General features: G+C 36.4%; 4 protein-coding genes and 1 long non-coding RNA gene across 25 annotated transcripts; 2 read left to right on the top strand and 3 right to left on the bottom strand.

Moving 5' to 3' along the window:
* Window positions 1-496: 496 nt before the first annotated feature.
* LOC8266073 (heat shock 22 kDa protein, mitochondrial) lies at window positions 497-1,467 on the bottom strand. Of its 2 annotated transcripts, none has more exons than XM_048373441.1 (2): window positions 1,139-1,467; window positions 497-1,021 (listed from the first exon to the last, which is right to left on the bottom strand). In XM_048373441.1, exons 1-2 carry the CDS (start codon window positions 1,344-1,346, stop codon window positions 615-617), a joined length of 615 nt encoding a protein of 204 aa, XP_048229398.1. In that variant the 5' UTR covers window positions 1,347-1,467; the 3' UTR covers window positions 497-614. The 2 variants fall into 2 exon arrangements, with proteins under 2 accessions (XP_048229398.1, XP_002510952.1); XM_002510906.4 differs by having other exon boundaries at window positions 1,142-1,455.
* Window positions 1,468-2,202: 735 nt separating this feature from the next.
* Window positions 2,203-8,673, top strand: LOC8266074 (conserved oligomeric Golgi complex subunit 7). The gene is made up of 10 exons (XM_002510907.4): window positions 2,203-2,904; window positions 3,025-3,114; window positions 3,364-3,483; window positions 3,597-3,698; window positions 3,826-4,094; window positions 4,727-4,872; window positions 5,747-5,945; window positions 6,413-7,088; window positions 7,352-7,684; window positions 8,301-8,673. The coding sequence occupies exons 1-10, from the start codon at window positions 2,620-2,622 to the stop codon at window positions 8,577-8,579; spliced, it is 2,499 nt and encodes an 832-aa protein (XP_002510953.2). The 5' UTR covers window positions 2,203-2,619; the 3' UTR covers window positions 8,580-8,673.
* Window positions 6,996-8,301, bottom strand: LOC125369917. The gene is made up of 2 exons (XR_007215619.1): window positions 7,991-8,301; window positions 6,996-7,898 (listed from the first exon to the last, which is right to left on the bottom strand). It is a non-coding gene; the product is annotated as an uncharacterized LOC125369917 (long non-coding RNA).
* A 1,668-nt stretch (window positions 8,674-10,341) lies between the features above and the next one.
* On the bottom strand, window positions 10,342-14,621 carry LOC8266076 (luc7-like protein 3). Of its 20 annotated transcripts, XR_007215617.1 has the most exons (11): window positions 14,238-14,621; window positions 13,985-14,113; window positions 13,854-13,893; window positions 13,618-13,693; window positions 13,325-13,525; window positions 12,872-13,078; window positions 12,396-12,787; window positions 12,244-12,299; window positions 12,111-12,139; window positions 11,858-11,931; window positions 10,342-11,692 (listed from the first exon to the last, which is right to left on the bottom strand). XR_007215617.1 is itself a non-coding variant. In XM_015725800.3 (8 exons), the coding sequence occupies exons 1-7, from the start codon at window positions 14,278-14,280 to the stop codon at window positions 12,437-12,439; spliced, it is 1,047 nt and encodes a 348-aa protein (XP_015581286.1). In that variant the 5' UTR covers window positions 14,281-14,621; the 3' UTR covers window positions 10,342-12,299; window positions 12,396-12,436. The 20 variants fall into 20 exon arrangements, 1 of the variants encoding a protein (XP_015581286.1); XR_007215614.1 differs by having other exon boundaries at window positions 10,342-10,558; window positions 11,458-11,535; window positions 11,618-12,299; XR_007215613.1 differs by having other exon boundaries at window positions 10,342-10,558; window positions 11,458-11,518; window positions 11,618-12,299.
* A 374-nt stretch (window positions 14,622-14,995) lies between these two features.
* LOC8266077 (peroxisomal membrane protein 11B) lies at window positions 14,996-16,233 on the top strand. The gene has a single exon (XM_002510910.4). It carries the CDS (start codon window positions 15,373-15,375, stop codon window positions 16,051-16,053), a length of 681 nt encoding a protein of 226 aa, XP_002510956.2. The 5' UTR covers window positions 14,996-15,372; the 3' UTR covers window positions 16,054-16,233.
* Window positions 16,234-25,717: the final 9,484 nt, after the last annotated feature.

The following is a 25,717-nucleotide window of genomic DNA, read 5'->3' as shown; positions in this document are numbered from 1 at the left end:
ATCATACATTATGACTTAAATTATACAATTTTAAGTTCCTATTATCTTCCCAAACTCAGATAATATGCCTTAACAAATGCGATGTTAAGCCATTGTTAGTGATCGAGCTTGAAGACGCAGCTATGTGTTTTGGAATAACAAATGAGGCTAAAAGCCTAAACACTACATCATACAAGCCCTAGAAGGAGCCATACCCATAACGTCCTGCTGCAGAACATCCACAAGGCCTGGAGGAGGCAACTCAAGGACATGACAACCAATGTCAATTTGGGTTTCAAGTTTCAACTAAATCCCCGGCTAGATTAACATAATTTCATTATTAGATTGTCAGCTCAATAGATGATGCCCCTCTATTATTAATTTGAATATAACTCTCTGCCTACTGTGATAATTGCATAGGAAAGAAGAAAATAGGATTGTACATTTTATAAGTTGACTACGATTTCAAATAATAAGTGTTCACCATCACGTTTATGCTATTAAAATTAAAAACAAATAGAAAACTGGGCGATTGGACACAGTAGATGTATAAAACTTCAACAGAACTTGGTTACAACCATCCAGTACAAAGTACCATTACGCTAATATCAAAACAGAGTCATTAGCATTTTCTTCTACTCAACCTTAATTTGAACCGTATCATTCCTCTCATTCTCTTTAACCTTGGGCACAACGACCTTCAACACACCGTTCTTCATCTCAGCTTTTATCTGATCGGTTCTGTATATTTTCTCTGGCAAATCAATCCTACCAGCGTACCTCCTGCCACTCTCTTCATCTTCCGATTCCTTCCCTCCCTCGCCTTTGATGATCAGAGTGTTCTGTTCCACGGTGACCTTCACATCCTCCTTGTCAAGACCAGGCATCTCTACGCGCAGATTCAACGCCTCTTCAGTCTCACGAGCATCCCAGCCTCGTCCTAATCCACCTCCAATGCCACGAAAGGGACTTTCCATCATCCGATCCATCATGTTCAGTACCTGGCTCAGATTCCTACCTGGCCAAATTGGGTCCCAAACGTCTGCATACATATAAAACAGTATTAATAATCTGATTCCATACCAATATACTCTGTATTCGATACATTTCGTATTAAAAAAAGAAAAACGAATTCTGAGGACAGAGAAGCGAAGACAACTACCTGAGAAGAAATCATCACGACGGCGAGGGAGTGTGCGACGGCGATCAACGTCAATGCCACGCTCGTTGGCATCGTCATCGTCGTCGAACTGGCGAACCGCGTTGGTGTTGAAGAGTCGTGAGGCTGTTGGGCGGATCAAGCGAAGAGAAGATGTGGGGACAATGTTTGTAGAGAGAAGCCTCTTGAAAGCTAGAGAAGATGCCATCGTTAAGCACGTTGAGAAATGAGCAATGCTGATAGGAGAAACCAAACTAAAGACGGATATTGATTTCCAGTTGAGATATGAAGAAGCAGGGGTGAGTGTTTTAATATGGATTATAGAAGGTGCTGGAATTGAGTGGGGAGCAAGGAGGAGGCATAGACGATTCTAGAAATAGTATTTTGTTACTGGATACTTCTCGAAGTAGAGATATTTTTCTTTTCCTCTAAAGCAATGGGCCTTTGGGCTGCGCTTGTTTTACGATGTTTTCCATCAGACGGGGAAAAAACGCTGTTAATTAACACGTCGTGCATAAGAAAAATTAGCCATTTTCAACAGTTCTATTTATTTAACTTTGTCTAACTGATAATTGATGCTGAAATTATAATATATTAAGAATGACACCAATATCTAGAACTCGCAAATTTTAAAATTTCAAATTGATAAAAATATAGTTATCGTTGTAAATTTAGTATTATTCTAACAGGTCAATGAAATATTTTTGTCTAATATATTTTGAACAAAATATGTATTTATTAAAGATTAGATATCCGATGCCCTAAATAATAAGATTTTGAGATTACTGGCTATATTTTCACTTCACATTTGTGTACTCTTCATTGATGCTAATGTGTTCAAGAATTAAGACTGAGAATACAAGGTACATCCAGTTCTCTCTCCGTACCTATCTAAAAGGATAAAAACATTTGAGTTGCCAGTCACCGGAAAATAACCCATGGTTCATTTTTTTTTACTTGGGCTTTTTCTGTAGCTTATGTTATAGTTCGGTGTTTCTTGTCTTTTATTTGCTGCGTTGATGCTGTATTTTAGCAAGTCTTTTTGGCAGCGTAGATAACCGGCCAGTCTTGAATACCTTATACAGCAAATTCGCGCTCCTTTATATATATAGTTAATCAATTTCACAACTAATTTTTATTAATTTTTCTTTTTCAGTTGAAAATTAATAATTAACTTACGCATCTTTTTTATAACAGAGCCCAATAATCTTTTCTGCTATCGTTTCAATTTTCAGTAAGAAAAAGGAAATCAAACCAGTCGGATCGGACCCATTCTTTTGGGCATCAGTCGTGCTCAGCCTTCTTTGAGTATCTGGATTACAATATCTAATTACCTTAAAACCCTTATTTATTTACAAGTTTCCAATTCCAACCCTACATTTTTTGAATTCTCAAATATTTTACCCAATCAAAGCATTTCTTTCTTTCATCGGTGCATGGCTTTCCTAACCGTAAGTAAGTGAGCAAAATCTGAAGTAAAGATGATGCTGGATCTAGGTCCATTCTCGGACGACAAATTCGATCCCAAGAAATGGATAAACTCAGCTTGCAAATCACGCCACCCACAGGAATCACTAGACAAGCACCTAGTGGATCTCGAGATGAAGCTTCAGATGGTCTCCGAGGAAATTTCGGCTTCGCTGGAAGAGCAGAGCGCCGCCGCACTTCTCCGCGTCCCACGAGCTACTCGCGATGTCATTCGCCTCCGTGACGACGCTGTTTCACTTCGCAATTCCGTCTCTGCAATCTTCCAGAAGCTTAAAAAGGTTAGGTCAAATTAAGTGATGCTGCAGTTATTGATTGGATCTAGAAATGTGGAGTATTGTTTATATGTCTTAGCTTAATTGAGATATTTGTTAATTGATTTCTCTGTCGTTTTTTTGCAGGCAGAGGGATCTTCAGCGGAATCTATAGCTGCACTTGCTAAAGTTGATACTGTTAAACAGAGAATGGAAGCTGCTTATGAGACTTTGCAGGTGATATGTTATTGACCTTGGTTTGAGTTAAATCATGTGCGAGAGTTCAATTGAATCATGTGATTTGCTGTATGATTTCATTTCATTCAAAATGTATTGATATTATGCAGTTGAAAGAATTGAGTTCTAGTCACATGAGACTTAACTAAACAGAATTGAACAGAATTCTTGCATTTTAAGATTTTCCAAACACGCTCATATTGAATGTGAGTAGATATAACTATTCCTCATTTGCATTGGTAATAACAGGATGCTGCTGGATTAACTCAATTAAGTTCGACCGTAGAGGATGTCTTTGCGAGTGGTGATCTTCCTCGAGCTGCAGAAACCTTGGCTAACATGAGGCATTGCTTGTCTGCTGTTGGCGAGGTAATACTTTTAGTTTATTGTACATTTTTTTGCACACTTTTATATGTCATCGATAAAGTTGTATAGTTTTTGATTATTTGTAAATGTATATCGGATTAACCCTTTCTTTTCAGGTGGCTGAATTTGCTAATGTTAGGAGACAACTTGAGGTCTTAGAGGATAGGCTGGATGCAATGGTACAGCCTCGTCTAACAGATGCATTGTGCAATCGCAAGGTTGTCCTTTATTCTCTAATTTATTTATGCTATTGTTTACTTCCAATTTTGTATTCTCTCTACTCTTGTATACGAATGTGTAAGAAATTACTTTTTCTTTTGTGCTGGACTATTTACTGCTATGCAGGTTGATATTGCCCAAGATTTGAGAGGAATTCTTATTAGAATTGGGAGATTTAGGTCTCTTGAGATGCACTACACGAAGGTTCACCTAAAGCCCATTAAGCAGCTCTGGGAAGATTTCGACTCAAGACAACGAGCTAACAAGCTTGCAACTGAGAAGCATGACACAGGAAAGTTGTCAACCAATAGTGATTTGCCTGCAGTTTCATTTCTGAGTTGGTTGCCAAGTTTCTACGATGAGCTGCTGCTCTATCTTGAACAAGAATGGAAGTGGTATGTTTATTTTCTTGCCTTTTCCATTATATTTGGATCTTACAGCGTGTCTATTAAAAAAAAAGTGGTAATGCCTTTCTCGGCCTCAGAAATGTCGATAATACACCTTAGGCTATTATTATTGGTTTTATTCTTGAAGCAAATGTTGAAATTGTGCTATATCATTGATTATGACAGGCTTGAGTTGAAGTTGATCAAGAGTACTGCTGTGAAGCACTGTAGCTTAAAATATGACAAATATTGTCATTTGACTTCTTTAAGTGATATCTATGGATTAGCATCTGAAATTTTTTTTCATCTATTAAAGACTTAGATGGCTGCTTGATGCTAGTACCTAGTTTTTAAAGTCAGTAGTTAATTAATATTTTTGAAATACTATGTAATTCTAATTATTTTATTCAACTGAAATTGTATTTATTCAATTATAGTAAGAAAGTGTCTTCTTGAAATTGGTTACCGTAAATTGCATTTCTTATATGCTAGTCAAGGTGCTTAATGTTGATTTTTTTTTTTGGCCTGCGGATACAATGTTTTGATTAGATATAGAAGTCGACATATATGATCTCAAAAATTATCTCTTTGCTGATCATATCTCAATGCCTTCACATTTTTGTTACTGAATGCAACTGCAGGTGTATGCTCGCTTTTCCTGACGATTACAGGAGTCTTGTTCCAAAGCTCCTAATTGAGACAATGCAAGCTGTTGGGGCAAGCTTCATTTCTCGTATCAATCTTGCAACTGGAGAGGTCATTCCTGAAACAAAAGCACTTGCCAAAGGTATAATGCACATCCTTTAGTCTTCCTTCTTAACGATCATACTTTTCTGCATTATTGTATGTGTAGTTGCTCGGACCTTGTGATTCTCACTTGTTGCTGCAATCTTATGGCGTTTTATTGCCGACATGAGGCAAAGTTCTCCAATTTTACCTATGAAAAAGTTAGCTGCTGAGAACTTAAAACTTAGGAGCAGGCTAAGCAAGCAAGATAATTCTTTATTATATCTTTACAGATGAATAACCCTGAAACTTTAGGATCTGATATCTGCTTCTCAATTTGAACAACTGAAACTGCTGGTTTGAATTGGTTTTTTTGAGGTGTTAGTGCGATATTAATTTAATGTTTTTAAGCTCCCAAATTCCTTCAGTTTTAGGTTGATATGAATAGTTTCAGTTTTCCAGTCTCATATTCTCAGAAAGAAGGCAGCTAACTGTTTTATTTACAACTTGAGGGTATAATTTTTGTCTCACCACATGGAAATGATATAGTGCAGTTCCAAGATTGCACAAGTGATACATTGTATATAGGTCAAAACGATGGTAGGAATTTCGTTGAATTGTTATTTACATTCCATCAATAGGTTAAACCTTACCGTAATGGTGGTCAATTCTGTCACATCAGAGTGAATGGGGCATCTATTGGTTGGGGGGTGAATCTTGAGTTCACATTTATCATTAATAGGAAGTGATAGTTGCACATCTAGGACGCCGGGCATCTCACATTTGCTGTTGTCTTAATGTTTTTCATCTTTAAATCAGGGGTCATCTGTTATTTAATGTTGCTTTATTTTAACAATCTAGTAATAATTCGAGATATGATACATGTTCCAGCTATTGAATCTTGATATTTTATCTTCGAGTTTCTTTTTTCATAGGCATATTAGATATTTTGTCTGGAGATATGCCAAAAGGTATCAAGATTCAAACTAAGCATCTTGAGGCCCTAATTGAGTTGCACAACATGACGGGGACCTTTGCAAGGAATATTCAGCACTTATTTTCGGAGTCTGATCTCCGAGTTTTATTGGATACGTTGAAGGCAGTTTACCTTCCTTATGAATCATTTAAGCAGAGGTGACCAACTGTAATCCAACGTTTGGTACTCCTTTTGATGCATTGATTTTTTGTGCATGTCCAAAACATTTTTTTTGGCTCAGCATCTGTTTGATTGGAAGAAAAACAAGTAGATAAGATGCATCTTCTTGATTTCATTAACATTTATTATGAGAGAAAGAATGCAGTCATCTCATCTGCTTTGGAATTAGATCACCTATATCAGTGTCATTGAATTGTTTCTTTATTTTGACCTTTACAGGAGCAGACCCTAGCTAGTATCTATTCAATGTTCTGAGGTCATGAGTAAATCTGGTAGAATGTTTGCATTTAGTTGGACTGATTGGGAATTTAGGATGCTATTGTAACATGCTTGCATTTGCTTTCAAGTTACTTTCTCATCAGCCTTTTGTTTGTTTCTTCATTGATAAACTAAGAATGTGTTGACTTGTTTTCCACTAGTTAATGAAGGTTGACATTTGTAATAGGTATGGACAGATGGAACGTGCCATCCTGTCCTCTGAGATTGCAGGTGTGGATCTGAGGGGAGCTGTTACTCGAGGTGTGGGAGCTCAGGGAATTGAACTGAGCGAAACAGTTCGGAGAATGGAAGAATCTATTCCTCAAGTCATTGTACTTCTTGAAGCAGCTGTGGAGAGGTGCATTAACCTTACTGGTGGCTCTGAGGCAGATGAACTAATTCTTGCACTTGATGACATAATGCTACAGTACATCTCTATTCTTCAGGAGACCCTTAAATCACTAAGGGCTGTCTGTGGAGTGGATAATGTTAGCGATCCAAAGAAGGACGTGAGTTTGGAGAAAAAGGAGGGGAGCCAAAATGTACGCAAAGCTGACTCTGTATCAAATGAGGAGGAATGGTCCATTGTCCAGGGGGCTTTACAGATACTTACTGTTGCAGATTGTCTCACAAGGCGATCCTCTGTGTTTGAAGCTTCCTTGAGAGCAACCCTAGCTAGACTCAGCACAAGTTTGTCTCTTTCTGTATTTGGATCAAGTTTAGACCAAAACCAGGCACACATGGCTAGTAATGATGGAAATGGAGAGCCATCATTAGGTGGAAGGGCTGCTTTGGATGTGGCAGCTGTTCGGCTTGTTGATGTTCCTGAGAAGGCTCGGAAATTATTTAACCTTTTAGATCAGGTACATGGGTTTAGTATCTTCATCTTCCTTTTTTCCATCCTCTCTTATTTCTTGGATAGTCAAGAGGGTTATGAGTAGGAACCATGAACCGTGTCTACTCTGCAGTTAATTCTTTTAGATTTGTTTCTAATTTAATTTTTTTTGCATTTGGAATTACATGCCAATGATGCTTATTTTTTGGCTTCAAAGATCCCTTTCTTTCTCCTTTGCTGTTTCCATGATGCTCAGATCATAATAACGGACTGTTGCATGTCATCTTGCAGTCCAAAGATCCTCGGTTTCATGCACTTCCGCTGGCATCTCAAAGAGTCGCAGCATTTGCTGACACAGTGAATGAGCTTGTGTATGATGTACTCATATCTAAAGTACGTCTACGCCTCAATGATGTGTCTCGCTTGCCAATTTGGTCCTCAGTAGAGGAACAGAGTGCCTTCCCTCTTCCGATCTTCAGTGCGTATCCACAATCATATGTTACCAGTGTTGGTGAATATCTTCTTACTTTGCCCCAACAACTGGAGCCCCTTGCCGAGGGCATATCTAACAGTGATGCCAACAATGATGAAGCCCAGTTTTTCGCAACTGAATGGATGTTCAAGGTAAACAACCTATACTTCAAAGATAATTCTTGCATCTAGGTGCCCTTATGCGCACTTGACCATCAGTTTTATATTCTTTCTGTCATACTGTTTCCTTTGTGTTTCCTCCTATTACTTAACTTGTGAACGCCTAGCAGGGATCCATCACATTGGTCCAGAGGTCAATTTAGCCCTTAAAAACTTTTTTGTAAGAGGTCAATTGACTCTTTTTTCACTGCTACGGCAGAAAAAAGAAAAGAAGACAAAATTGGTCCAAAAATTGAAAGCTCTGTCAATAATTGGGATGGAAAGGTCAAAAGTTGCTACCTTGCGAAAAATTAACGGCCATCGGCCTTTCTTCTATTTGAAAGTCCAAAAGCCCAAGCTACTGAGTTCCTGGTGACAGGATAACATATTGGCTTTAATAACATCGAGGAAATCAGAAATTAAAATCTGTAGCATAGGTAGCCTTCCCCAAGTGCAGGAACAAGGATGCCTCCTTTGTGTTGTGTACACGAATATAGTTAAAGCTTGGGCTCTGGATCCAAGCCATTTGAAAATTTATGTGGTGATAATTTGTCATGTACAGTAATTAGCATGGCCAATCTGACTGGGGACATCGTTTCTTGTGTTTTAGGTTGCAGAAGGTGCCAGTGCTCTTTACATGGAGCAGTTGCGGGGCATCCAGTACATAACAGATCGTGGAGCACAACAGCTCTCTGTTGATATTGAGTACTTGAGTAATGTGCTTTCCGCCCTATCAATGCCAATACCTCCAATTCTTGCAACTTTCCACACTTGCCTCTCAACTCCGAGAGACCAGCTGAAGTATCTTGTCAAATCAGATGCTGGGAACCAACTTGATCTCCCGACAGCGAACCTTGTGTGTAAAATTCGGAGAGTTAGTTTAGACTAAAGGTATACATTCAATCTGAAATTATTTTTTTGGTCTTCCTTGTGAAAACATTAATTGATATTCAACAAAAGGTATAGATTTCTGTTTTTGGTCCTATGTCTTGTCAATGATTGTCGCTTCTTCCATTAAATTCAGTAAACAATAATATTCATACTCTGCTATAAATGTCCATCTTTTGCCCCTCATGTTCACATTTATTACTGAACTATTTCTTTTAGTCGATTAAACACGAATAAACTACGAATATAACTATCTGTAATTTAAACCGAGTGAAATGAGCATCCGCTGTTGACAGCTGATGAGGATAACAAGGAATGCGCAATTTTCTTTCTAACCCAATCAACTAACACCAAAACCCATTTGTTTTTTTGTCTCAACTCCACTGTTAATCCTTACTTTTCTTTCGATAAAACACACATTTCCTTTCACTTTCTCTCAAAACAAACATAAAAGAAAAAAAAAAGAATCTTTAAAATATAAAAAGATTGGCTGGGTACAGTGCAAGGTTAGAAAATCAGTGACCAAACCATAAACAAGTGCATACCCTCAACTTACGATAAGAGGTCAAGTAGATCAGATTTCATATTCCCAGCAAATAAGCCCAAAGCATGCTATTTTTAGACCAAATTGATCGAAGAATTGACAAAATCAAATGTTTGTAAAACGCGCCCCTGAAAAAAGAAGGTCGGGTGAAAATTTTATCAAATGAGATAATATACAAAATGTATTTTTCATTTTTAATAAATAAGTTTTAATTAAAATTTTAAATATTAAGAAACCTATCTTCTTCACTTACTACTGCAAATGTTTTAGATCACTGCAACTTTGTCATTGTTTTAACTCAAATCAACCATTGTGGAATTTCAAATCCAAAAGCTAAACAAGGCAATGTGAGTGAAATATCAGCCGTAACAAGAATGTCAATTACTTCAACAAGGAGTTTATCAGTTTCTTTCCAAGCTGAAGCCTTTTCACTTCCGATTAGCAAAGTAAAGGCCGTGTCTTTTTCACCAAATGTGACTAGAGAGGCTACTCCTAGAAAGCGAAAATCGACGATTATGAGAGATCAAGGCGAAAATTCACAGCCTTTGAATCAACTTAGGTGGCCCGAGAGAAGCAAAGGCCGGAATTTGAGTTTGAATGAAAGGGACCCTTCAGTGTGTAGGAATTCTGATCGTAGTGTTGGTGGTGGTGAGAGAATGACTATGGGATTTGGGTTGATGATTGCAGCAGTTTATGATGGTTGATGAGAGAATGTTTTTTTAGAAAGAAGTGAGTTTGGATCTAGGCAATAATACGCAAAACCCAGATGTTACTAGTTCAATGAGTGAATTTGTTGTTATTGGTTTCTTATAGTTAACTGAGAGAATAAAGGAGTATGGTGGTAGTAGCGAGAAGAGAAGGGAGTGAAATACGGTGGTGGGATGGTGATGGCAGCGGTTGCAGCTTTTTTTTTAACAATAAAAATTAACATATTTGAAGTTTAGGTTATCTAATTAATTTAAAGAGTAGGTTGTAATATCTGTATTGTGGGCCTCGACTTGACATGATAAAAGAAAGTTTTGAGCTTATTTGCTGGAAAAATGTTGAAATATGATATATTAATGGATCCTGTGTCGGAAAATAAAGAGAAAAATCGACAGGAGGATTGCAGATTAAGATTGGGTGAAAGGTAACTAAGGTGGTTTTTTCCTGATTGACGTACAAAGGTGAAGCAGGCAATTGAGAATGATAGGTTCATTCCCTTTAATGGAGAGAAAGCTGAAGGTAAAAGTCTTAATCAATTAAACGGTGAGATAGATGAACGGAGATTGTTATAATCATAAAAAAAAGCCTATGGTATTGCATTACAGAAATAACATGGCAACTTTAGAACAGCTCCAGCCCAAAACAATAATACCAAACGCAAACAGCTCTTACATATACGGTTGTCAATTAAAGACATAACTCTTGTAGCTTTCAATTTGAAAATGTTTTACCTGCACAAATAATGGCTTATTTCAAACACCGGAAGCAACTATGCCATTTAAGTACCAAATAACTTGCCTTTCCTGCAAACTACAATTCAAAACAAACTATTCATTTACATTTTCAAATTTGCATTTACCTCCGCATGCCTAAATTCTTCATCAACTCTTCCAACACTTCTCTACAACTTCAAAAGAATAACAAGTTCCCAATATTTTTTTATTTATTTCTGAATATTTAAAAAAAAAAAAAAAAACTTTTTAAAGAAACTTTTACTAATTTCCTAATTTGAGAAGGATTTCGAAACTTATTCCCATTTATTTGCCTTCCTACTTTGGCTTTCTCAGACAACATTGTTTTCCATACGATATTTATCATATATACATAGTCAATTATATATATATATATATATATATATATATATAAATGACTTTTCTTTTTTTTCTATATATTGATGATAATACATAATATACCCTGCTCCGTTTACCTATTATATTGATGATGATGCAACAGAAAATCTGGAATAGATAAAATAATTATTGCTTAATTAGATTTTATTCAAGAATGTTGACATGACTTATAAATATTAGATGACTTATTTTATTTAAATAAGATTTGAGATTGAATTACTAAAATATATACATGTTCCGTTTTCTAATTTTTTTTTTTAAAATATCTAGTATGACCATGTCAGTGTCACATTTCTCGTTTCCATGGAACTAGCATGTTAAAGATGTACACCATCAAGAATTAAAGGGCAAAAACTAAAAAACTATATTATTTTTGTACTATATTATCTTAAAAGGAAAAACAAGATTAATTAGTTACCTTTCCCTGAAAGAATGGTAGCCCAGTGCCTGAAATTCCTTAAAAGCTACATATTTTAAAACCTCAAATTTAAATCATATACCTCCGGACACATATTGCAAGTCACAGGTTTTGCAATGCGGCGTAACCTTCATCCCAGGCAACTGAAGTAGATTTAAATCTAGTAAAATACACTATTAAAGCAATTCTGCTTTAAAGAGACAGCTAAGAAGCTATGAAAACAGTCTGCAAAGAGTAGTTACCTATAAATGTTTAACCCTGGGTTTGAAAATTTGACTCCACAGTACCCTACATTCTTTAAAAGAGAAGATCCATTTCTGCATGAAGATAAATTATAAAGCTTTCGCAACTACTCCCCTCATAAACATAATGTTTAGTGGTCTTAACAACAGCCTATTCCTGTGTACAACCTATGCACCATCTCAGATTGAAGTTTCCACCCAATGGGTTCAAGAAGGCGGTAAAGGAATGAGCATTCCTACCTCGTAGATTGTCAACATTGTAACATTGCTACATTGAGATCATATTAATGTTATGAAGAACATGCGTGCTGACCCTGTAAAATCATTTTAATTTGTACATGGTTAATTACAGTAGATATTGGAATTTAGATCACTGTTTAATGAAGCCGTGGTACCAAGCAAAATTGCATCAACTTGAACTCAAAATAAACCTATCAATAAGCAAGGGCACTCAACCTATCACTTGGGGATGACAGAAATATTAATGTGTTACCTCGAAATTGAGACATAAAACCACCATCCCTATCAGCAGCAGTATTCCATAGACAATAGCGTAAAAGAAATTCAGTTCAGCCAAAGCCTGAGAGGAACATAAAAGGCTTACAACAATAACAAGTCATACCTACCTCAACCATTTTCTCCTCTATAACACTGGTGAATGAGAGGTATAGTCTCAACAAAGCTGTGAGATAGCAAGAAAAAACTTTATCCACAATGTTGATTGAACTCAAGACTCCAGAAACACATGCTCAAAAAACTTCAAGATTGGAAAGTCTACCTCATATTATTTAAAAGCTTGATATCTATCTACACATCCACTTAGTATGGACTTCTAGAGGATCTTTTGTGACCATGTCTGACAGGCGAGCGTGACCTACTCCATTCACGATACTTATCCCTGCCGCTATCTCTTCCGTTCCTCGACCTCCAGTCCATCCTTTTTCCTCCATCCCCACTACCTCTGCCATTCCACTCCCGCGACCTTTCACGACCGCGTTCACGTTCCTGGAAGCGGTGACTCTCCCTGTCTCGATCTCTATCATGAGACCTATCCCTATCATTTGAACCACTCCTTCGCCTCTCATATTCCTTCTCCCTCAGCTTCCTCCGTTCTTCAGCTTCTTTCTCCCTAGCTAGTCTCTCATCTTCCTTTGCCTTCTCCTTAGCCGCCTGTAAAATGGTATTCCCCATTCTTTTGTCAAGGGGAAAAAGAAAAAATCTTATTATGTAATCACTCTTGAAGATAAAAATTACCTTGTACTCTGTGATGAAATCTCGGACCATGCCATAACCTATGTGCTGCTTCCCTACAACATGAGACTGAGTCCTTTCTGCAGCATCATTTGCTACCAGAAATGAACCACAAATCTCACACAAGGCCATCTTTTTTTCCTGTGGAATCATCAACACTTTATCACTTTGGAGCTGAATCAAGGCCTTCTCAGCATTGAGTTCATCCACCTGAAAAGAGTCAAAAAGTTACAGTTTGGAAAAATCAATTCATAACATGCTGAAGAACAAGCAAAGAGGAAGATGAAGCACCTTAACAGCAAAATGTCAAATCTTGAGTTCCTACTTGTAAAGGCAAATTCCAACAAGTTCAATTGGTTGCCTTTTTCTTTATTTTGTTTATAAAATTTTGTCCTTCCCAATATGGGGAGGGCCTTAGGTATTAGGTATTGATAGAAACAGGTAACATGACATCACCTTTTTCATAAGAGCTTGAGCTTCATCAACCTTTCCAGCTTCACCAAGAGACTCCACTTGCACTAGGAGGTTCTTTATTTTCTCCTCCACCACTGATAACTGTTCAGACTTTTCAGCTGACATTGGAGGAGGAGGTATAGGTTCCTCCCCTTGAGCTAGGCGTTCTCGTCCACGCCTGACTCTTCTATCCAAGTCCATTACCTGTAATTAGAAAAATGGAACCATAACAGGAATCATGAAACACAGATCAGCCATGATAAGCAACCAAAACATTAGAAAAGTATAGAACCTACCAATTTTTCACAACGCTGAGCAAGTTCAGCTTCAAATTTGGGTAGATATCTATCGTGTCTTGGTGACTTTTCAAAACTAAGTCACAAAAGAATCAAAAATTCATTAAATGATGATTGAAACAGGCAAAAGGTATAAAATTCCACAACGAGCAAATACTATGAGAACAGATAATGTGGCATGGCAATATAAAGGAGACCGTAAAGAATTCAAAGAAAGAGCAAAGAAAAGCGCGCACCCTTCTTTTAACTTGGGATCATGAATTCTATCGCATGGCCCTGAAACAGAAACCACGAGAGATTAAGTAGCTAACGAAATCTAATTAATTATCAAAGCACAGGGGAATAGAAGAGATAAATAGAAACTCACCGAGGTCACTTTTGGTGTTGACAAAGAGGTCATGAGGACAAAATCTGGCCATATAATAAGGACACACCTCTTTTGAATCCCATGTTATTTCTTTGTAATCTTTTCTCTGTTCCTCCGTCAAATTACGATCTGAATATTCATAATTCCAAAATTTAAAACAAAAATTGCCAAATACATATATATTGGAAGCAAAGCTAACATGTCAATCAAAATCATGTAAAGTTTGAGCCTTTATCCAACAATTATCCGTTACCTGCACCCATGAGTTCGTCCAGCATAGCTCGCTGCAGGTCCATGGCTGGCAATAGAAGCTGTTGGCAGACTTATTGTTATTGTTATTGTTATTATTGCGATGAATAATATTGTTAATGTTAACGTTATTGTTATTGTTATTATTGCGATGAATAATATTGAAAGGAATGGGGTATTTGAAGCGAAGAGGAACTGGTTAGGAAAGAGAGGGAGCTAGGGTTTTGTGGACTGGGAGATTCTTAGCGAGTGAATTAGGGTTTCGATATAGGTTATCTCGGCTGTAGAGAGACACTAGACAGACGGAAGACTGAGCTGCGCCGCGCTACTCTACACCTTAATGCATACAATACAATCTGCTTGCCTCTATTTCTTTTCTTTTCTTTTCCTCTTTTTCTCTCTATTTTTCCTTTTACCTAAGATTTTTCCTATGCAAGTTAAAATGGAGAAAAAGACCAAATACCACTGTGAACATGTGTTTTGGACAAATAGGCCCAATTTCAACTTTTATAATAAATAAATTCATATTTTCTATTTAAAAATTAAAAATTACTTCTTTTATAAAATATTGAGCCGGTTTTAAAAACTCTATCTTGAATTACTTAGATAAGTTATGATTTATAGATATTATTCTTTTAATATGAAAAACCTTTTAACTTTAAATTTCTCATAAGAAAAATTAACTATTCTGGTTACATGATCGCTTGAATTTGAGTTCTTAATTGATAGACTTCTATTATAAAAGGCGTGAACAGTAAAGGGTAGGATCTAAAACTTTTATCTGTATTAATGAAATCATTAAAAATGAAATGTAACCAGAATTCGTTCGTCCTGTTAACATGGTAAAGGACGAAATAATTTCTTTCCAGAAAAGACAAAAACAGAGCCTACAATTTAGAAAATTAGCTCCAAAAAAATAAAAAATAAAAACTCTAGAATGAAAAGAAAACTACTGGTTCACGTTCATCCTACAGAATTATCCCAAAGAAGCATCCATCTGTGGCTCTCATCTTTAGTTTATGGAGTATACAAGTTCTCCACAGAATCCAAATGAACTCTTCTTTAGCCTCATCGTCAATTCTCAAATAATTAACATCAGCCCATAGGCCTGTCCGACTCTCAGTACCTCCCACGCCACCATGAATGACACAGTGGACAAGCTAGTCGTGTTCTTGGCAAAGAGAGATGGGATAGACAAGCTTGTCAAGACTTTCCAATACGTATCCAAGCTTGTCAATTGGCATGCAGAATCCAAACACCCAGAAATTGCTCAAAGATTCAAGCAATGGGAAGTTGCATCCGGGCTTAGCAGAAAAGCTTTTAGAACTGGCAGGTTTCTCACTGGCTTCAATGCTCTAAGAAGAGGCCCAGGCTCAAGCACGACTTTCAGGTTCTTAGCTGTTCTTGCTAATGCAGGAGAAATGGTTTACTTCTTTTTTGACCATTTTCTTTGGTTATCGAGAATTGGGACTTTGGATGCTAAGTTGGCAAAACGGATGAGCTTCATTTCAGCATTTGGTGAGTCTTTTGGGTATATATTTTTTGTGATAGCTGATTTTATTATGATAAGAGAGGGGATAAGGAAAGAGAGAAAGCTTGTTTCTACAAAAGAGGATGACCCGAAGGAAGTGCAAGAAAATATCAGGAAGATTAGAGCAGATAGAGTGATGAGGTTGATGGCAGTAGCAGCTAATATTGCAGACTTGATCATTGCACTTGCAGAGATTGAACCAAACCCATTCTGTAACCATACTGTTACTCTTGGGATTAGCGGATTGGTCTCTGCCTGGGCTGGTTGGTATAGAAACTGGCCCTCGTAAATTTTATAATCCCAGCAAACAAAACTCAATCATAGCAGTGAATTCTTGAAAATGGAAAACTGAAATATGTCTCTCGTTCATCTTTGTAGCTATGGATATTGCAGTGCAGTTACATTGTGCTTCAAAGTTTTCCTATATGTCATACTGTTTATAATTAATCAACTCTACGGTTGAATTTTATTTTTTCTCTTAGATTATAACTGGCAGGTGCAGTAATATATAAATAATATACTAGCTACTATTAGTTGTTTGAAAACAATAATTATTATTCTTGTGTACATTTTGATCAGCTAGGATGAATGTAAAATAAGTTTTTTTTTTTAACATGGAATAAATCATCGCTTTAATTATTTATATTTATATTTTATAAATAAAAATATTTATTAATTGTTAGATTTAGAGCACTATTCACATTATATTATATTTATACTTTAATATTAAATATTAATTGTTCATTCTATAATCCTCATGCTGTAAATTCAAGGCAGGAGAGTATCCTCAAGCTAAGACCATAAAGAGGCACCTCGCCATGGTAGGTATTTCTGCTCTTTTGAACCTCGATAGCCGAGTTAGCCCTTTTGGATCATAGAAAAAACAGATCGTGCAACAATTAGTTCATTGCCAATGGATCGAGAAGAAGAGAAGGAAGAAAATTTAGAAAGCCATAAGAGAGAGTATGATAGTCATAGATGAAAGGGAAAACTTGCTTCCTTTCATTCTTAATCGACCTCTCCTTATATAGAGGAGTGATAATACAAAACGACAGGGAGAGACAATGTGAGAATCTTATCTTGATTTTCCACTTACAAAAGTAAAGACCCATAATACACTGACTGACAGCTCAAAAACTAATAATACACGGACCAACAGCTTCACATGCATCTTAAGACAAAAAGTCTTAATAATGCTGCTACTATACACATGTGAAAAATAATGCACCGAAAGATGAAATTGACATCTCATCTTCATTATTGTATTATTATGGAAGAGAAAACTTGTCTTGATGTCCAGCACACACAACCACTATCTTTTGAATTATTGGGTAGGAAGCTTGTCTTCATGTCCAGCACACACACCACGTATTTAGAAAATACTGTCATAGTGATCATCATCCATTGGCTGAGAATCTTGCATGATGGCATCCTTCTGTTCATTGGTCAGGCTTGGATCATCCAGTGGGGTCGGAAGTATGGGAAAGTTGAAATGTTCAATGGGGTGTTGGACACGATGTCCATTGAAAGTGCAGACTAATGGTGTAGAGACATCAGTCGTTCCTAATTCATTTCTTAGTTGGAGGGCCTGCTTCAGATCTTTTGTGATTGGTGGAGGAGCAAGATGCAAAGGTACATCAAGTGTTCTCCAATAATGGCAGATATTTTGAGTTGCATAAGTGTCTTCCGAGAGCTGAAGATAAGGCCTGTGGAAGATGAAAATGGCATGGTATTCCGAAGCTCTGGGATTATTGTCTGTAAATAATCTGTTCTCATGCATAAGCTTAAGGAGTTCCCTTGTCCATTGGTACGAAGTTTTGAACTAAGTGAGGTATCTCCATGGATATGATCCTGAATTTGTCTTATTATTGAAGAAATGTAAGAGATTCATGATGGGAATTTCAATAGCATGATGACAAACTGTAGAAAGACACCATAAGAACCATAATTCACTTTCAATCTACGGATGGGTAGGAGACAAGTGATAAATCAGACACCAAGGGTAATCTGGGAAAAATAAGTTGGGTTGGATGGGTAGTGAGAAAGTTTGTTGAAAGGTTGCCAAATAATGGAACATCATATTTCTGGCAAAATTAGTGACCTGTTTGGTTGTGAGGTTGGTGGAAAGATCTGGTGGTGAGGAAGGTTGTAGAGTGGTTTTTGAAGATGAAGAAGCCATAAAGATTATAGGAAGATTTACTGTCGAGGTGAGGAGGACTGTAGGTTGATTTTATAGTTTTGAAAGTCTGGATAAGAAATCTGGAATTAGATTTCTCGTCCCTTTTATATGCTGAACTTCAAAATCATATCTGCTGAACCATGATTTTAACCGCAATAATTGAGGTTCTGGTAAGGCTTTCTGGTTGGATTCAAGGATTTTTGGAAAAGAAGAATTATCCATTCGAACCAGGAAATGCTGTCCAATAAAAAAGAATTTGAATTTCTTTATCCCGTATTTGACTGCCAAAATCTCCTTGTAGGTTGTGTGGTAATGTCTTTCTGAAGAAGAAAACTATCCAGATGTGTAACCACACAGTTGTTCTTTGCCATTGAGGTTTTCAAGGAGGATGGCCCCCCATGCATAATGAGACGCATCTGTCTGGAGAATGAGCTTTCCTATGGATGGGATAGTGAGAGGTGGAGGATTGTGGGCCAGCTCTTTTAGTTTTCGGACAGCTGTAGTCTGCTCTGTTCCCCAAGGAGGAGGGTCCTTCTTGAGCATCTTTGAGAGATGACATATGTAATTGGACAGGTGTGGTATGGCCTCTCTGACATAATTCAAAATCCCAAGGAACTGTTGAATTTGTTTTACTGAGAGATTTTCTTCTGGAAAGTGATCAAGTTCCTTTGTCAAATGGGGACCATACGTGTATTGGCCATTTTTTAATTGCATGCCAAGGAATTCTATCTCTTGTCGGCCAATAAGACTCTTCTTTTCTGACAGCATGATGCCATATTTTTGAATAATGGCGAGGAATTGTTTTAGGAGTTGATGATGTTCCTCAGCTGTATCCGAGAATAGGAGAATGTCATCAATGTAGATCAGAAAGGAGTAAAGGATAGGCCCAAAGATTTCAATCATGGTCTTTTGAAATTGGGAAGGGGCTGTTTTGAGCCTAAAAGGCATGACTGTCCATTGATACTGGACATTAGGGATACAAAAGGTTGTCTTGTATCTCTCTGAGGGCTGGATACCCAGCTGCCAAAAACCCGCTTTCAGGTCAAATTTGGAATAGAATTGGGCCTTTTGGATATGGACCTTGAGGTTTGAGATTCGAATGAGAGGAAATCTGTTGTCTTGTAGGAAATGGTTTAGGGGCTTGTAGTCTATGACAAGTCTCTTTTTTCCTCGTATCTTTTCAGACCATTTCTCCATATAAAAGGTTTGACAAGCCCATTGTGAGGTTGTAGGCTCAATGAGGCCTTGCTGTAACAGGGTTAAACATTCTGATCTGGCGAGGGCTAGATCTGTAGGAGACATTTTCAAATGTGTGGCCTTTGTGGGGTTGATATCTTCATTGAGCTTGAAAGGGAGACTGATATAGAACTGGGGATTTTTCCATAGTGGAAGAGGGTGTTGGAAGTATGAATGAGATTCTGGACAAAAGAGAATGAATTTTTCTGTGTATTGCAAGAATGGTGGACCGGTATCTGCTATAGTGAACAGATTTGAGGTCTCTGTGTATGGCCGAAATTGTCTTTTGAATTTTATGCCAGTGGGGAGAATCTGGAGCTTCTGAGCTTGATGATAGACATCAAACCCTATCAGGATGTCCTTGCTTGGAAGATCTGAACCAATGATATGCGTCCATACTACGCAATCAGGAAAAAACTGTATCCCGATTTTTTGTTTTGTGATCAGAGTAGTTTTGAAGGTTTGACCATTGGCTGCCCTGAAAAACTGATCATGGGGCTTCCAGTATTCAGATGGAAGGACTTCTGGATTCATCATGCTTCTTTGAGCTCCAGTGTCAAAGAAAGCTATAACTGGAACAAGTTTTGCATATTTTGAGGGTAGGATTTGTATAGGAACATAGGGAACTAGAGGGATTTTGGTCACAGGTTGAGAGGACTCAGGAGTAGAGAACTGAGATAACTGAGGGAGTGGATATGGAGAGAACGGGTACTGCATTACATCTCTCAAAATGTCTTCTTCTTTTTCTTCTCTCAAAGAGAGACTGATCATCAAGATTGGGATCTCGCTGTTATCCGAGTCTGAAGAGGACTCTTCTGAGGATTCCATGGAATCTGAATATTCCGCCTCAATCCCAAAAAGACTTTCTAGAGTCAGATTATCCTGCTCTGAGAGGAGAGATTCTATATCCTCTTCAAATGAGTCTGGAAGGGACATAGACATATTGACTTGTTGAATCATTTTTGCTGATTTTTCCGAATTCTGGGGACAGTTCTTAGCATAGTGTCCTTTTTTTCTGCAGATGTAGTATCTATCAGATTTGTGACCTTGATTCCGCTTCTTTCGGAAATATCTGAACCCTTTTGAGCGCGTCTTCCTTTCTCTGAACTCCTTATTCCTGCATGGGTATTTTTGGAAATGATACCCAGTCTTCTTTTTATGATTGGAACAGACGCAGGTTGAGGCCTTGCACTTGATCTTGAAATGATTTTTATTACAGGCTTTTTGAACTATTAAATCTCGTTGAGATAGCCTTCTGAACAGATCTTGTTGGTCACAGAGTCTCTTGATGGAAGAGAGAGTGAATTGCCAAATTTCTCCAAGAGTGATGGAGGTGACCGGTTTCTTTGTTGCAGTAATCATGTTGTTGACCTCTGGTTGTATTTCATCTGGTAATGAGGCGATGAAAGTATACTTTAGTGTATCATCACCATCATATCCTCTAATGACATAACAAAGTTTAGACATAGCAGAATAATGTCTTTCCAGATCCTTCATTTTTAACGAACAACATTTTCGATCAAAGAATTCTTGTTTTTGTTGACGTATGACAAGATCATAACTTCCAAGGAACTGGTTATGGAGGACTATAACCGCAGCTGATGGAGTTGGCAGTGTCACAAATTGAAGCCTGGTATACTCAGGCTGTGACTGAAACCAATCTCTCAAGCTTCCTGTGAACCTCGTGACAAATTCGGCAAGAACCCTTTTGAGTGTGGCCCCTTCAAGGGTCATTTGGAGATCCATCCATGCCAAGAATTCAGAAAGCTTGTCCTTCCATTTTGATGGAGGCAGGTCATCAAAGGAGAACCAAGGTCCCGTACCAGTTGTCGGTTTTGACCTTGGGTATGGAGCTCCAGTAGGAGCAAAAAATAACTGTGCATCCTCATCCTCAGGTTCCATTACTTCTGGGCTGGGATCAGTAGTAGAAGTATTCATCAGAATTTCAGTGATATCCGCCATTTCTGAGGTGTTTGAGGAGAAATCAGAATCATAGGGACTGATGAGAGATTGTTTTAGTAATTTTTCTTTAGAGGCTAAAGAATGAGAAATTTTCTTTTGCTGGGTTCTTGAGTCTCTTGGGTAAAGATGAGAGAAAGTGCTAAAGGGCTGATAGAGAGTTTTTTGTTGTTGTTCTGGCTGTGGGAGAAAAGAAAATGAAGAATAGTATGAGGGAGCAATAACAGAAGATGTAGAAGCTGCTGATGTAAAAGATGGGACCATAGTAGTCTGATCTCTTCTAAGATCATGTTCAATCTGGTCAATTTACCTTTTCAGCCTTGTAATCTCCTTTTCCTTCTGGATGAAGGCTGGAGTGATCGGCTGAGGAACTCAAAGCTCTTTGTCCAGAGCTTGATATTTGGCAGTGAGTGATGAATAGAGTTGGAGTACTTCCTGAGAGAATGTATCCAACTTGTGGTCCAGTTTATGAGCCAGATGTAGTGCCTGATCCAGTTTTCCGTCTATTTTCTTTAGATAGGAATTCTGGACAATGGAATTTGAAGTTTGCCAGTTCAGAACCTCTTCTGGTGGTGTGAGGGGTTCTATAGATCCGGAGGGAGTAATCCTTGAGGGAAGGATTTCCGATCTCTTATTCTTAGTCTTCCCTAGAGGAGGGAAATCTTCTGGCTGGAATATATAACAACTTTGGATTGCATGGGGTGGTTGCACTGCTGGTAGATCAGCCTGGATCTCCTTTCTGCAAGTTGCAAAAGAACTTTTTCCAAATTCAACTCCCAATTGAGCCAAAAGTTCTTTCATTTCATCAAAAGAGATGTCAAGAACAGTTTTTCCTTCTTTTGCAAGAAGGTCTAAGGCCTCGTTGAACATTGGGAGCGATGCTTTGCTCTGCTTTTATTTTTGGGGGATGCCCATCCAAGGACCGTCTGAATCCCGGTCATCCGGCCTTGGTTCCATGGCTGAGCATGGAGAGTCTGGAGTCATAACTCATGGATTTTTGTTAGAATGCTTAAAACAAGGTTCAGCAAAATCGAGATCATCTTCACAGGTGCATCTTGGTTGGTACTTTCCTGGGTCAACATCCCAGATGAAGTGTCCTTTTACTTTAGCAGCATAGATCTGATGTCCAGAGGACTGGAATGAATGGATAGGGATCTTCTCCCTTGGCTTAGATACAGGCTGTATCATTGATGCCTGGAAGATAGATGGTGCAAAAGAAGATTCTCCTGTTTTTGTGAAGATCGTTTTTACTGTTTCGTCCTTTTGATTGATAAAAAGGGGGTCGGTGGCTTGAACAGGCTTAGCTTGGGATGCCTGAAGCTTTTCATAGTTGGTTACCCATTCAGTTGGGATCAACTTTTGCAGATCTTCTTTTTTCAGCTGCCTTGGAGCCTGGACAATTGTAGGAATCTGGCCAGAATCAGCCATAATGAACAAAGCATCAGAGGAGGCTTGGAAGCCTGGGATTTGGAGATTAAAGGCATGATCCTGTAATCTGTAGACTATCTGATGATGTAGGGTCGCAGAGAGAGCATCAATTACTTGATTTGCTCTCGTGATCTGGACTTGTATTTTGAGTGCAGTTGATAGGTAGGGATCGTTGAGGGATAGATTGAAATTGGGAAAGAAAGTTAAAACAACACTGCCTGTGTTAAGTGTTGTGACTATCGTGCCAATTACTGCATGTTCGTACTTAAGATATCTGGTGTCCAGCAGCGACATACGGGCTGTAACCGGTAGACCCATCCTCCCATGATAGGATAAGACTAGTCTGACAGCTCCGAGATGGAGATGTGTATAGCCTTGTTTCCTCCATTGTTCTATGAAGGATGTTGGGATCTCAAGGGTGACATACTGCTCCTGTGTGGTAGCAGTAAGAGAACATTGAGAAAGGGAAGAAGATTGTACATATTCTTTAACAGAAAGGGGTTGTTTGTGGATAATTTGATTGAGGGTCTTTCTGACAAAATTTTATTTTTTAAAGATATTATATGGGTTTATGATAGGTACAAAGGTGTTTTCAACTTGGACATTCTCAGATATGTGAGAAATTTCTACAAGATGGTCTATTTTGTTGGATATAGTTTTTTTGCAAGAAGGGGAGAGTTGCAGGGTAGAAGTGTAAGTAGTAATTTCTGAAGACATTGTGGTTGGGTTTCTCTTCTCTGTCACTAAGGCTCTGATATCACAGGGAGTCGAGAGCTGTTCATTCTATAATCCTCATGCTATAAACTCAAGGCAGGAGAGTATCCTCAAGCTGAGACCATAAAGAGGCACCTCGCCATGGTAGGTCTTTCTGCTCTTTTGAACCTCGATAGCCGAGTTAGCCCTTTTGGACCATAGAAGAAACAGATCGTGCAACAATTAGTTCATTATCCATATTAAACATTATTCGGTAAGAATTAAAAATGATTAAAATTAATATAAATATATAATAGTTTATTTGTAGTTATGTTTGATTTTTAGGCTCGAATCAGTCAGGTTAAATTAAAAATAATTGTTATAAGATATTCTGAAAAAAATAAATAGTTTTATTGTTTTTTTTATATAAAAAATATATGTATAAATAAAAAAATATTAATATTTATTTTTATGTTCTAAATATAGAAAAGAGCTGCGCTTCGGCCTGATTGCCTTTTATCTAAAACTAGTCCAAGTCGAGTGGGCTCTGATACATATTGAAGCCTGTAAGAACAAATCTATATATTTAATTACCTTAGTAATTTATGTCAGAGAATCATTTGTCAAAGAAATAACGAACTTTAATAACAAAAATTGACTTACGAAGATGATATGAAAAGGGCTCTTTAGGTAATAATTGAGAGGTGGGATGAGGATTAAATTTTATATTCCGATTAAAGTTATGAATTCGTTTGGTATTTGTTATTGAAATTAAATATTTTAATATTAAAATATTTTAATATCCCGTTTCGAATTGTTCCGGATTATATATATAATTCAAATTTAGACTATTTAAATATAACATTACAAAGTTATTATTTATAATCTAATTAAATAGTATATCAGAAAGCAACAAACAAACATAAATTCAATTTTTCATTATTATAGAATTACAATAATAAAATCTTTCTTATAATACAATCGATTAAAATATATAATAGTATTTTGTGATATAAAGTCATGAAAATCAAATTACAGAAGTCTTGAGTTGTTATTACTAAATAATATATATTAAATTATAAAAATAATTTGATGAAATAGTGAAAAAAATGCATAGTTAAACTGTGGAGCACACAAATGGAATAATAGTAAAAAATAAAGATATTATTATCCAGAATTTTAGATTTTTTATTTTAAAATTTTAGATTTAATTTATTTTGATTGATAGAGAGATAAAAAAATTTATTGAGTTAGGATTAAAAGTTATTAAACTATTTAACTCAATTAAATGATAAAATTACCTCATCTCGGTCTATCTCATTAAACTCGGCCATAATAGTTATTTTGGCCAATCTTGATCATTCTGGTTCAAAATGACTGAAATTTTGATTGATATAGAATAATAAATATTTTTTTTATATTTTTTTAATAAAATAATATATTACGTTCATTTCATCCGAAACATAACAAAATCAATAATCCTGATTTTGTTGCCTAAAAATAAAAAGTATAAGATCAATAACAGAGCTAAAGAGGTAAGCATACTCAATATATCTCAATTGGTCTTTAATTTTTCTTAAGAAACTCTCAATTTAAATAAAATTAATTAAAGATATGTAATAGAACAATAACAATGATAATAATATTTAAAATCAGATAACAATCTCAATAAATTTTGAAAATACTTAGACTTTTGAAAGTGGAAAAATGTTACCAGAATCAAAAGTAATGCTAAAATAAAAATAAAAACCCCTGAAGAGAGAAGGGAAGAAACTATAAATTGTATCCCATGACTTATAACGATTTTTAATTCAAAAACTTTGTGCTTTGAATGGTAATTCTCAATTTCAATGGGAACGAAATTCAAAATCGACAATATTTATTTTCCTTAAAAAGGTTATAAAACACAATATTTCAGCAGATATAATTTATCAATGGGGAAAAAATGATTTTAATTACCAGTTGAATACTTAAAAGAAAAATTAAAAAATATATATACAAGAAATATTATAATTTAGAAAGGTAAATTAGACAATCTAGTCATGAATCTGTGTATTGCACAGGTAAAATTATTATTATTTTGATATAAAATCAAGTTAATAAATAAAATTTAATAAGTTTTTTTTAGTATTTGATATTAATATTAGAAAAATAAATTAATTAATTGTTTCTAAATATTTTTTTTAAAATTTTAGAATTTTATTAGATAATTATTTAACTAAAAATTAATATTTTAATTAATATAATATTAATATATAATTTTTGAGAGAAAATTAGTATCGTTATATGTTTAGAAAATGATTTATTAATTAATATAATATTAAAATATAATTAATATTTTACATTTATTGGATTATGGTGGATATTTAATTACGAATGTAACTTATTAATAAAATAAATTATAAAATTATACATAAACTTAAATTTCATATGTAAAAATAGTACATAAAATTTTATG

This window comes from Ricinus communis, chromosome 4, assembly GCF_019578655.1.
Source record: "Ricinus communis isolate WT05 ecotype wild-type chromosome 4, ASM1957865v1, whole genome shotgun sequence".
NCBI classification, from domain to species: domain Eukaryota; kingdom Viridiplantae; phylum Streptophyta; class Magnoliopsida; order Malpighiales; family Euphorbiaceae; genus Ricinus; species Ricinus communis.
The sequence above is the reverse complement of the archived record's forward strand: the minus strand, read 5'-3'. Positions and strand labels throughout refer to the sequence as shown.